The following is a 14,007-nucleotide window of genomic DNA, read 5'->3' as shown; positions in this document are numbered from 1 at the left end:
CTTGCCCTCGTCTAATCGCGCTCTAGCGACTTGTGTTGCAGACTGGGCGCAATGCACTCTGACACAATCGCCAAGTGTAGTGTTTCCACCGACACATTGGTGCAGCTGGCTTCCGGGTTAAGCAAGCATTGTGTCAAGGAGTTCACTGGTGAAAGACTGGCCACGGCTTCTTTAAAGCATTACTTAAATAACTGTGGTTGGCTTCCAGAGGGAATTTAGGAATTTTCCAAGTACAGAAGCTATGCCATCTCCCGGGACTCTGACAGGATGCTCTCTAAGAATACCTTTGAGGGAAGGTGTGTGAAATCTGCAGGCTACTTCAGTTGTAAGACAGACTCCCTCTACAATCCCAAAACAGAGAAAACATGTTTATGATGAGAAATTGGTGGCAGGGTAGCCTAACTTCACCCCATATTTGATACTGATTAATGACATTCAATTGAATACGTCAATTAGGCAATAGCTAGGTTTCCATGCAATTGGCGACAGATTTTAATATGAATATTCAAACGTCTGCATAAAAACAATACGCCCATATTACCACCTGAGATGTTTCAATCAAATGGACTCTTTGCAGATAAAAGGCTGTGTGTGGTGACATAGCGCACATAAAAACACCTTTTGCAGCTCAATTCCCAAGCACAGAATTTTAAAAAAGTTATTCGGTACATGGGAGTTAAAATGGTTTACATTTTCAACACTACTGATGATTCGTTGACAAACATAATGTTGTGTTATATAGCGAGTGTGCCCACTGGTATCGTCACGTGCGCTCTAGCCAACAGCGATATCTATGCACTGTTGGCTAGAGCGCAGGTATAACCTATATGAGATTTTAATGAACCAAAAAAATATATATATATTATTTTTTTAGCTTGTTTGCCGTCAGCCAAGCATCGATTATCATGTCAACAGAATAAGACCCTCGGTATCTAATGGAAAGAATCACCTTGCACTTTCACCAACCTGTGGTTCATCATAACTTATTTCATCTGTAGCCTAATAAACAGCATGCTTTCCCCACGAGTCGGAGTGAAGTTCACACACACACACACACACCACATAAATGGAGTGACTCCAAGTTTACTTCCATTTGGATGTTATATCAGTATTTGCTCACAAAGCGTTTCCACCGCGTTCTCACATCATTCATTTTACCGACACAAAAATCACACCATGTGGAACAGACATTATCTGTCTGCATTTCTAACCTTTTACCATAACGTTCAGTTTCCATCACAGCTGTCGTGATTATTTATATACCGTATGTATGACTTTACTTGGATAAAAACTGTGGATGGAAATGTGATTAGTGATAATTGAAATAGTGTCACCATGAACACTCAGTGAATAACAATAAGGAGTAAAAATAACATGGCTATATACAGGATGTAGAAAATAACATGGCTATATACAGGAAGTAGAAAATAACATGGCTATATACAGGAAGTAGAAAATAACATGGCTATATACAGGATGTAGAAAATAACATGGCTATATACAGGATGTAGAAAATAACATGGCTATATACAGGATGTAGAAAATAACATGGCTATATACAGGATGTAGAAAATAACATGGCTATATACAGGATGTAGAAAATAACATGGCTATATACAGGATGTAGAAAATAACATGGCTATATACAGGATGTAGAAAATAACATGGCTATATACAGGATGTAGAAAATAACATGGCTATATACAGGATGTAGAAAATAACATGGCTATATACAGGATGTAGAAAATAACATGGCTATATACAGGATGTAGAAAATAACATGGCTATATACAGGGAGTAGAAAATAACATGGCTATATACAGGAAGTAGAAAATAACATGGCTATATACAGGAAGTAGAAAATAACATGGCTATATACAGGGAGTACATGTACCAAGTTGACATGCTGGGGTACGAGGTAATAACATGGCTATATACAGGATGTAGAAAATAACATGGCTATATACAGGGATGACATGTACCAAGTCGGTGAGCTGGGGTACGAGGTAATTGAGGTAGCTACACACACATACATACACAAAAGTACATGGGCACCCTTCAAATTAGTGGATTTGGCTATTTCAGGCACAATCGTTGCGGACAGGTGTATAAAAATCGAGCACACAGCCATGCAATCTCCAAAGACAAACATTGTCAGTAGAATGGCCTTACTGAAGAGCTCAGTGACTTTCAACGTGGCACCATCCTAGGATGCCACCTTTCCAACAAGTCAGCTTGTTAAATTTCTGCCCTAGTCAACTGTAAATGCTGTTATTTAGAAGTGGAAACTTCTAGGAGCAACAACGGCTCAGCTGCGAAGTGGTAGGCAACACAAGCTCACAAAACGGGACCGCCAAGTGCTGAAGCACATAAAAATTGTCTGTCCTCAGTTGCAACACTCACTACCGAGTTCCAAATTGCCTCTGGAAGCAACGTTAGCACAATATCTGTTCATTGGGAGCTTCATGAAATGGGTTTCCATGGCTAAGCAGACGCACACAAGTCTAAGATCACCATGTGCAATACTAAGCATTGTCTGGAGAGGTGTAAGAAAGCTACCTGCCCGAAAGCATAGTGCCAGCTGTAAAGTTTGGTGGAGGAGGAATAATGGTCTTGGGCTAATGCTACAGCATACAATGACATTCTAGACGATTCTTTGCTTCCAACTTTGTGGCAACCGTTTGGGGAAGGCCCTTTCCTGTTTCAGCGTAACAATGCCCCCATGCACTAAGTGAGGCCCATACAGAAATGGTTTGTCGAGATCAGTGTGGAAGAACTTGACTGGCCTGCACAGAGCCCTGACCTCAACCCCATTCAAACACCTTTGGGATGCATTGGAACGCCGACTGCGAGCCAGACCTAATCGCCCAACATCATTGCCCGACCTCACCAATGCTCGAAGCTGAACGGAAGCAAGTCCCAGCAGCATGTTCCAACATCTAGTGGAAAGCCTTCCCAGAAGAGTGGAGGCTGTTACAGCAGCAAAGGGTGGGGACAAATTCCATATTAATGCTAATGATTTTAGTATGAGATGTTTGACAAGCAGGTGTCCACATACTTTTTGTCATGTAGTGTACAGTGCAGTCGGAAGTATTCAGACACCTATTTTTTTTTGACACATTTTGTTACATTACTGCCTTGTTCTAAAATATTTTTCCTCATCAATCTACACACAATACCCCATAATGACAAAACTAAAAAAAGGTTTGTCATTCGGGTATAAATTTGATTAGCTATTTAGCAGTCTTATGGCTTGGCTTGGGGGTTGAACCTGTTCAGGGTCCTGTTGGTTCCAGACGTCGTGCACTGGTACCACTTGCCTGGTAGTAGCAGAGAGAACAGTCTATGACTTGGGTGGCTGAAGTCTGACCTTTTTTGGGGCCTTCTTCTGACCCCGCCAGCTATAGAGGCCCTGGATGGCAGTGAGGTCGGCCCCAGTGATGTACTGGGCCGTAATCGCCACCCTCTGTAGCGCCTTGTTGTCGGGTGCCTTTCAGTTGCTGTACCAAGCGGTGATGCAGCCAGTCAAGATGCTCTCGATGGTGCAGCTGTATAACTTTTTGAGGATCTGAGGGTCCATGCCAAATCTGTTCAGCCCCCTGAGGAAGAGGCGCTGTCATGCCCCACAGTTGTGTGTGGGGACCATGTTAATTCCTTAGGTTGTGTCGACCCGCTCCACTACAGCCCCATCGATGTCGATGGGGGTGTGCCTGCCCCTCCATTTCCTGTAGTCCACGATCAGCTCCTTTGCCTTGCTGACGTTGATCAGGTGATGTTAGGTTATTGTTGGAGTAGTGTCAGAGCTGGAGGGCTTCTCCCTCTATTCTAGGAGTACCTAAATGCCCCAGGACAGGAACTATTTCTGTTGTTGTAAGAGTTAGGCCTAGTCAACACTGTGTCCTGGCACAATTTTCATCCGCACCTTTCAAAATGACCAGCCTGGTTTAATACAATCATTCATTACATTAGCTATGTCAACCATTAGATTACCTACTCAAGTTGTCGTTCAACATTAATGTTCTCATTCTCTATTAAACTTACCTGGTTAGAGTTTTTATTTTATTTTTAACTACAGGTAAATGTAACTTAATTTGATAAACAAATAGGCCTAATGCACAACTGTGTTTCTAGTCCACCCAAATCCTTTTCTGTAGCGATTTTAGAAGTGAAAAACCAAAATCACCCCCCAGCTCTGTAGCATGAGCCTCTTCAGAAAGGAAGGAAGGAAGGGAGCCACCCCAGCCAACCTGCCTGCCATCCCAGCCTACCACCCCAGCCAGCCAGCCAGCCGTCTCCCATACACTTTGCTGCCTCAGGTTTTTTTTTTTTTTTTTTTAACTACAATGCAAGTTGTGATGCCTAACGGCTAAACAAAATCAATGACACTCTCTGTGAGCTAATGTTTACACCGTCGTATACATAATAGCTAAAAACAAACCATGTCACTAATTATGATAAGTGCTCGCAATGGGTGGGGGTGGGAATGGGAATGTGGGGGACAATAAGCTTGTAACAGCCCAGGCGGTTTATCCAGCTGTTCCAAGTAGCCCTATGTGAGGAATGAATAATTATGCCCACCTTTTCCTGAAGACTGTCATGACTCCGAATACTTAAGAGTCTCCCTGGTACCAGGGTTCTGAATTCTGACAGAGTCAGTCACACCACTTACTGTTTCGATGCGCACAAATAATGAATTACATTATTAGCAGCAACTGCGACCTATAGCCTTATTGTGCATAGAATATTATTAATGAGATGCCTATAAGCCCTAAACACTCAACTTTCATGCATAGAGAAAGTATTCGCCCCCACAACATTGGCATTGCTTACACAGGGAAAGGCAGTGAAGGAACCCACACGTCCTCTGCTCTTCATCTCCAAAGGAGTGTTACGAGAATAGTAGGCAGATTGAAACAAAGAGTTGTTGTTTTAGCGGTTTAAAACTGGGTCATCCCAAACGTGCTGCCTCTGGAAACCATTTAGTGCAGAGGTATTTTAATTACAGTATGAGGCCAGATCATTTTAACTACATCCTCAATGTTTAATTGGTGTCCAACTTCATGAGAGTGTAATGTGGAAATCAAGGGCATGTATCCTAGGTTACACACACAAGACGTGTAAAGTTACTGCCATTGGAATCTACTTGGGAGTGAAATCACTTGTCAAACAAATAAGGGTCAACATAATGTCCTTTATAATGGTCATTGAAGACAGACAGATTCAGCCCTTAAATCATGACTCAATTCCATTACATCACACATGAGAGTCATTGGACAGAAGGCGTCTTCTGTACAGAGCTTTGTCAAGAGCTCGGTCTGAACATGAACACGCATCGCTTGCGGTACGGTTTTGGAAGCATAAGGACCTTAATCTTTCATATGAGCGAGAAATAAAAACATATTCAATTGATACACACATTTATAAGGTTATAGTTCAAATGTTTTTTTTTTGTTTAAATTTGATTTCAAATTAGAAGTTACACTGATTGACTGACATTGTAGTTAACAGTACTGATTGTTACTAACGTTAACTAGCTTGTAGTAAAAAAATTAAAAAATGCCATAACTAGCTAGCTAATGTTTATCTTCGTCAAATTATGTTTAACCGTCGGCTGCAACTTAAAAACCCATGTACAGTGACTGTATATGTTTCTGTAGGGGGAAAAAATTGATTGAGTAAGAAAGCGTAACGTTAGCACAGTGCAGGGCTACTCAAATGGTTTTTGTATCTTTATCTAGTTCATCTTATACAGCTAACGTTACGTACATACCTCAAATTGGAATAAGTATTGTCGAGGAAACTAGCTAGCTAGCTATCATAACAGCTGAGCAACTGGCCTCCACTAGCTACTAAAGATGGCTAACATTCCCTTTGGAGCGGAACGAAACATTGTAACGTTAGCTAGCTAGCTTGGACATCGTTAGTTCGCCATACATATATCTTACTAAAACACTACATACACATCGAAATATGAGATATTCACTTACTTCATCTTCGGAGAGGCCATGTATGGGTTCAAAATTCGTAGCCATATAGCCTGAGGAGCTAACACAAAAACACACCGCTAGCTGGCTAGCCTGAACAATATAGCAAAGTGTCCCCTCCTCAATGAATGTGTGTGTTCCTCTGTTGATAGAGCGAATCCTTCATTGGCACAAGCAAATAATGCCGTTTTTTTTGTAATCCTCTCCAGTGTGATATGTTTGGTCAAAAACAATAAATGTAGAAAAGGGGCACTAACATTACATTTATTTCGGTTTTGGCTGAGAATTCAGACTCCAGCTGCTTCTTCCAGTTCAACTCAAAGCTAGTTAGTATCATTCGGTTTTGTCCAAAAGCGTTGGTGACAGCTGACTTCGAGTGAGTAAAGACAAATTAAGCCAACCACGCGGGTTATAGAACTACTGAAAAAGCAAACTGACCAATAAAAAAAAGGTGCTAGGGCGTCTTAAAACTATCTTATTGTTTCAGGTTGTGCAGGTTCCTGAAACGTTGCTTTGCCAGACTGAGCAGTTTTGCTTTCATATAGCGCCACCTTGAGGTTAGATTTGGGCGCATACCAGGCAGCTAGACATTCACTATATGTGGAATGCAGAAGACAGATTTTCTTTTGTGTCTGGTTTGGGCTACTGTAGCTGTATCTGCATCATCAGAAATACTATTGAAATGTAGGACTAGCGACAGAGGGCTGGCTGTTGGTCACTGATCGCAGGTACCATCCACAGCTGTTGTGCTCTTGTGCAAGACACTTAACCCCTGACACTTTCTCCAGGGATGTTGTGCGTGTGTGCCTGTGTGTGTAAGGCAGAGGATGCATTTCTGGTTCTGAGAAAATTGGTAACAGAATATAGTTTAGCTTTTCTATTTGATTCTATTCATTTTGTATTTTCCAATCAACTGTATGGCTCAAACTAATCCATTATATTAAAAACGGTATCCTATCTAAGAAATGATTATGTTTATAGTAATCCTTTGGCCATTTTCTCTCCAAGGTCAAGCAGTATAGTATGTATTTGCAGACAAGCCAGGTTTTATTCTGACTTTAAATGCTGATTTGAACAGTAAGATTAGAGCTAGATTTGTGTTGATAAAACTGTCATTTACATTTGTTTGAGACCTTTTTTCATAAAGTGGTCACTTGAATCTCAATTTGCCACTATCACTGCAATACCACTAGATGTCCTCAAAGCATCACAACCCCTGCTGTCTCAGCAACTCACACATAGCACTGAAGACATGGACACAACACTCATTGCAAGAGAGCGTTAGGAACTGTACATATCATGTGTATGTAAACTACCATTGTTTCAGTGAGTAAATGAGCTGGCAGGATGGCAACTGCTCCGTTCATAACCTCTGAATGACTAGCCATCCACGTGAATGCACTGGGTGAACTCACACAACACACTAATCTGCTTCACTCTCATACACCTCAAGGTGAAACCGCTCATAATTTAGTAGTTACCCATCTGTAGTCTGCATATCCAGATGAGTGAGATCGGCCTTGGGAAAACCCATTTGTATGTGTAGCCTGTTTAATATTTACTGTACCCATCATTTGCAAAGGGATATAACATGACACACAATGAGTATTTTAAATCAATCTGTGGACCAGATGGGGCTATTATATAATGTTATTGCTTCTAAGTAGAGGTTGGATCGGGAGGGGTAAAGAGATTTTCCCAGATCTCCCCAAACAACCAAATGCCATCTGACAGGAAATGTACTGTATGATTTTATGAGCTGCTCGTTTAGTTTATGGTGTGTATTCTCTTCTCTCCTACCATGATACCTTTAAGAGCTGCCATAAACCCAGAAAATACAGTCAAGATATGAAGATTATTATGTATGATCTCTATATGATCTGCCTATAAGCCATTGTTTTCAGATCCCAGAGGTCTAGTCTTTATAGACAGACATATGCAGCTCTTACCCATTGGCTAAGGGACATACAGAGTTGGAGGCTTCCAGTTTGGAATTAAAGACATACATAACTAGTTGATGACAGAATAGCATAGAATAGAATGGAGGGAAATTCTGAATCATCAGGGTATTCTTAGAGTATTATTGCAGAGGAGAATGGTCAGTAGAAAAGGTTATCCAGGCATATCAACCAGCCGTCATAATCTCTATGTCCTTGGTTGGTGTGGAGCTCTACATCACATCTGCCCCACGAAGCATACAACCGATCCCGTTGCTGCCGGGTAATGGCTCGTTTCGTCACCCATCTCAGTGTTCTAGAAGGGAGAGGAGCTAAGTGTCAAAGTGGACCACACTAAAGAGGGATGGACTGCGTCTCTAATGGCAACCTATTCCCAACATACTGCCCTATGGGCACTGGTCAAATGTAGTGCACTATATAGGGAATATGATGCCATTTGGGACGTAACCAGTGTGAAACAGCAAACAGCTGGAGTGGCCTTGCCTTGGCATGCTACTGATGCAGAGGCATAGAGCTCAATCTCACAGGGATTAGAGGGATCAGAGAGGATGCACATTGCATAGCATTCCTCCAGCAAGAGAAACGGGAATGAGAGCCTGTGTGTGTGTGTGTGTGTGTGTGTGTGTGTGTGTGTGTGTGTGTGTGTGTGTGTGTGTGTGTGTGTGTGTGTGTGTGTGTGTGTGTGTGTGTGTGTGTGTGTGTGTGTGTGTGTGTGTGTACTCCTGTCCGTACAAGCCCCTCTGGGACCCAGTTGACTGAAGTGAACTGTGTGTACCTACCCAGCAAACCAAAATTGGTACTGTGAACATTCCCAGAACAATTAATTAGGTTGCCCCAAAAGTTCTAATAACACAAACAACTATCCAGTTGTGCTGATGACTATACAATGTTTGTAAAAAAAAAAACATTTGCCTGATGTTGCAAAAAGGTTCCCAGAAAACATTGTATTATTACATTGCCTGGTCACCTAATAAGAACGTATAGTCCGTGGTGGTTGTTACAGGTGTAACCATTCCAATGATACACCATTCCAATGATATCGGGGTGGCAGGGTATCCTAGTGGTTAGAGTGTTGGACTAGTAACCGGAAGGTTGCAAGTTCAAATCCCCGAGATGACAAGGACATTCTGCCCCTGAACAGGCACTGTTCCTAGGCTGTTGTTGAAAATAAGAGTTTGTTCTTAACTGACTTGCCTGGTTAAATATTTTAAAAACTGTGCATATCAAAACATTATTTGAATGTTTTGGGGATGTTATCATCCTAATGTTAGATAAAACCCTAACTAGAACTTAATGGTAATGTTAGCTAATGTTCTGGGAATTCTTTCGGTTTGCTGGGTAGGCCGAGTACCTTCTGTACAGGGCAATCATGCTGCCAATACATAATTGTGTGTGTGTATGTGTGTGTAATTTGGCACCATATGTTATATTATACAAATTATTTTTTTCTTATTTTTAAAATTAGAATATATCACCACCATAACAGTATTTGTAAAGTATAGGATTTTAATCCAAAGTCATTCAGACATGATCACCTTATAATACCTCTGTGTATGCAAATCATGTCTCTTCATATTCCCTTTTCTGCATTCCAGTTAGAAAAACTGTCTGTCTCTCAGTACGTAATGACAGTATCCTGGGCAAGTGTCAGGGATGAGGGAAAACCTGGTTTCTCTTGCTCAAACACCAATATTACAAGGGAACTGCCAGTTCTCAGAATTGTCTGTCTCGTAAGGGATATGTGAACTGCAGTGATCTTTTGTTTCTCACCCCAGAGAGAGAAATCTTTCCAGAGCTTTCATTGAAAGGTACAGTTTAGGCCTCACAACCGGTCCTGACCGGGAGTCTCATAAGGTGGCGCACAATTGGTCCAACGTCGTCCGGGTCAGGGGAGGGTTTGGCCCAGTGTCGTCCGGGTTTGGGGAGGGTTTGGCCCAGTGTCGTCCGGGTTTGGGGAGGGTTTGGTCCAGCGTTATACGGGTTAGGGGAGTGTTTGGTCCAGCGTTATCCGGGTTAGGGGAGTGTTTGGCCGGGGGGGCTTTACTTGGCTCATCGCGACTCCTTGTGGTGGGCCGGGCGCCTGCAGGCTGACTTCCGTAGTCAGTTGGACGGTGTTTCCTCCGACACATTGGTGCGGCTGGCTTCCGGGTTAAGCGGGGGGGATGTTAAGAAGCGCGGCTTGGTGGGTCATGTGTCAGAGGACGCATGACTTAACCTTTGCCTCTCCCGAGCCCGTTTGGGAGTTGCAATGATGAGAAAAGTTCGTAATTAGATTGCAATTGGTTATCACGAAACTGGGGAGAGAAATGGGGTAAAAACAAAAACAAACAAGAAGATATATTTTAAGTTATGGGTGGAACAGGGTGGATATCTTCCATTATGATATCCTGTCTTCATTTAGGATCAAGTACCAATTATATAGCACCACTAGACTATTCACACTTCCTGTTGCTGCAGGATTATTTTCCTGCTGTAGCAAACTGTCTCAAATTAACATTCTACATCTGTACTTTAATGTATAGGAGGAGCGGGAGAAATGCACCACTATATATAATAGGAGAACATCTCAGGTACCGTACTGCATGTTGCTTATAGGTGGAGGCCATTGAGTTTGAGGAGAAACCACCCCATCATTGTTGAATGATCAAATATATTTCAAGGTTAGCAATTTCCAGGGTCATCCATTCTCAATACTTGAAGATGAGCTGGTCCTGGTTTGCTTATAATTCTGGTCCTGGTTTGCTTATAATGTTTCAGAGGGGTATGGTTAAAAACGGAAGACACATTTAGTTTGAATGCATTCAGTTGGGAACTGACTAGGTATCCCATTTCACTTTCCTTAATGTTTATAAATGTTTACAAATAATTAAATATTTATAAATGGTTTAATGTGAATTCTGATGTTTATATTGATATATTATTATAGTGTATTGTGCATATTGAAGTGTATTGATGGGTTCATCTGTAAAAGAGACCTTGGTCTCAGCATGACTCCCTGTTAAAAGAATCGTATAATAAAACAAAATGCTTATAAGTATTACCTCGTTTTTTCCCCGAACAAAGCAACACGTCCCTACGCAACACGTCCCTACGCAAGTCACGTTACATTGTCTCCAGGAGATGCAACCATTCTAATTGCCCTCAATGGGAGGAACCACTAACCAGGTACTGGGAGAAACAGAACTGAAGTACAATAAACACAGTGTTTGAAGGTATGGTACACCTTTACAGCTGTGATCAGTCATAATGTGTTTTTACAATGTTTGACTAAGAACACCAGTAAATCCTGAGTGTTTGAGTAGAGAGGACGAACAACTTGACTTGTGATGGTAAAAGCAGTAAAAATACATGCAGACCTCATAACAAGCATGGCACTGTCACTCTGTACGCAAAATAGCTCTGACACACAATTACCACACCAGACATGCCAACAGGGGTCTCTTCACAGTCCCCAAATCTCGAACGAATTCAAGGCAATGCACAGTTTTATACTGTATATTGCCATGATCACTTGCCACATGGAGCTCCCTTCCATCTCAAATTACTCAAGCAAAAAGCTAAAATAGCTACAAAAAAACATTTTAAAAAATAAAACTCACCTCACTATCTGACTTAATTCAATTGTAGACCTATGTACATGTACAGTACCAGTCAAAAGTTTGGACACACCTACTCATTCAAGGGGTTTTCTTTATTTTTACTATTTTCTACATTGTAGAATAATAGTGAAGACATCAAAACTATGAAATAACACATATGGAATCATGTAGTAATCAAAGAAGTGTTAAACAAATAAAAAATATATTTTATATTTGAGATTCTTCAAAGTAGCTACCCTTTGCCTTGATGACAGCTTTGCACACTCTTGGCATTCTCTCTACCAGCTTCATGACATAGTCACCTGGAATGCATTTCAATTAACAGGTGCGCCTTGTTAAAAAATAAATGGTGGAATTTCTTTCCTTCATAATGTGTTTGAGCCAATCAGTAGTGTTGTGACAAGGTAGGGGTGGTATACAGAAGATAGCCCTATTTGGTAAGAGACCAAGTCCATATTATGACAAGTACAGCTCAAATGAACAAGGAGAAACGACAGTCCATCATTACTTCAAGGCATGAAGGTCAGTCAATATGGAACAGTTCAAGAACTTTGAAAGTTTCTTCATGTTCAGTCGCAAAAACCATCAAGCGCTATGATGAAACTGTCTCTCATGAGGACCACCACAGGAAAGGAAGACTCAGAGTTACTTCTGCTGCAGATGATAAGTTCATGAGAGTTACCAGCCTCAGAAATTGAAATCCAAATAAATGCTTCACAGAGTTCAAGTAACAAACACATTTCAACATCAACTGTTCAGAAAAGACTACTTGAATCAGGTCTTCATGGTCGAAATGCTGCAAAGAAACCACTACTAAAGGACACCAATAATAATAAGAGACTTGCTTGGGCCAAGAAACACAAGCAATGGACATTAGACCAGTGGAAATCTGTCCTTTGGTCTGATGAGTCCAAATTTGAGATTTTTGTCTTTGTGAGACGTAGAGTAGGTGAACGGATTATCTCTGCATGTGTGGTTCCCACCGTGAAGCATGGAGGAGGAGGTAGGGCACCCATTGATTTTGTTAGTCACTCTCACTCAGATATCCTATTAACATGGCATAAGTAAATGCAAAAATGTGTAGAATTGCAGGAAATTAGCTTTTAAAACTGTAAAAATGTCTCCCCACTGCATGGCTAAATGTGTAAACCAAACGTATGTGTTTACCTTTGGTTAATTAAAATACTTTTTCTGCTAATGTAGGGCAGGCCAGCCCCCGAAATGACTCTTCTTATAAACTGTACTCAAGAATTTCCTGTGTTGTCTTAGGAATTCAGCCTTCTCTGTGTTGACCTCACCAACCTCTCTCTCATGAACTATGGGCCATGGTTTCTTTGTCTCTCTCTCTCTCTGACCATGCTTAGAATAATTCATTGTAAAGCTTACAATATGTTTCATTGTGCACATGTTACACATCAAGAAATATATTGAGTCAAAAATTACAGACCGTGTAGCCTACAAATAGAACTCAAGTGGCTGAACATTACGTGTATTGGCCGTCACAGAGAGACAGAAAAACAGCTTGATTATATTTTTAGAGGAGATATTCGGTGTATAAAGTGATGCGGAAGGGCAAATAAGTACCTAGCTGTTCTACAAGTGGTCTAAGGCAGTCGGTATATAACGAGCGTTTTCAAGCGCAACTTTACTTACAATGGTTTTGTTTTAACAGTTCAGAGATTTAACTATGCTCCTACGAAGGTTCTAACGATGAATTTAGCCTTAAAATGTTTTTGGGAAACTGAGCCCAAGACTCGGGGTTAGACATAATATAGTAAACAAAAGTCGGGGGGGATCTAATTACTATGGTATGTTACGTTTGGTATGGTATGCATTAAGTTGTGGATGTCCATCATCCATTTCGTATATGTTCCCCGAATTATAATTCATACAATGTTACGAATTTGCAATATGTTGATGCTAAAGTTAGCTAGTGGGTTAGGGTAAGGGTCAGCTAACATGCTAAGTAGTTGCAAAGTAGCTAAAAAGTAGAAAGTAGTTGCTAATTAGCTAAAGATGTCGGTGATGATATTCGAACACGGTCACCCCAACCAACCATCCTCCTTAAGTAATATAATATATGCCATTTAGCAGACGCTTTAATCCAAAACGATTTATAGTCATGCATGCATATATTTTAAGTATGGACTGCCCTGGAAATCTAACCCACAACCCTGGCAGTTCCGTATTCAACCAACTGAGCCATACAGGACCACAGTAACCACCAGTAACCTTCTGTTTTATGGCAAACATAACATATCATACTAATTTGAGTGTCCCTGATTTTTGTTGACCATGTTATGTCTAGTCTATGAGACCAACCTGACATTTAGCTGCGCTAAATGCAATTTAACTGTTGGATCTCCTATAGATGGTGGGACATCAAAACCGATAGTCTGAAGGGATTGACATCACATTATAAACACATGGATCAACTGGGTCGATGAAATGAATGAAAATTGAAAT

At 41.0% G+C, this 14,007-nt stretch overlaps 1 protein-coding gene across 1 annotated transcript in view; it reads right to left on the bottom strand.

The window, feature by feature from the left end:
* LOC115117148 (E3 ubiquitin-protein ligase NEDD4-like) overlaps positions 1-6,497 on the bottom strand; it is a 30,187-nt gene extending 23,690 nt beyond the window's left edge. Inside the window, exon 1 of the mRNA XM_029645614.2 lies at positions 5,988-6,497. Within this exon, the coding sequence (XP_029501474.1) occupies positions 5,988-6,032 (45 nt within the window). The 5' untranslated portion in view covers positions 6,033-6,497. The remainder of the gene's footprint in view (positions 1-5,987) is intronic.
* Positions 6,498-14,007: the final 7,510 nt, after the last annotated feature.

Source organism: Oncorhynchus nerka, linkage group LG22, assembly GCF_034236695.1.
Source record: "Oncorhynchus nerka isolate Pitt River linkage group LG22, Oner_Uvic_2.0, whole genome shotgun sequence".
NCBI lineage: Eukaryota > Metazoa > Chordata > Actinopteri > Salmoniformes > Salmonidae > Oncorhynchus > Oncorhynchus nerka.
This window is presented reverse-complemented; position numbering and strand designations above follow the sequence as displayed.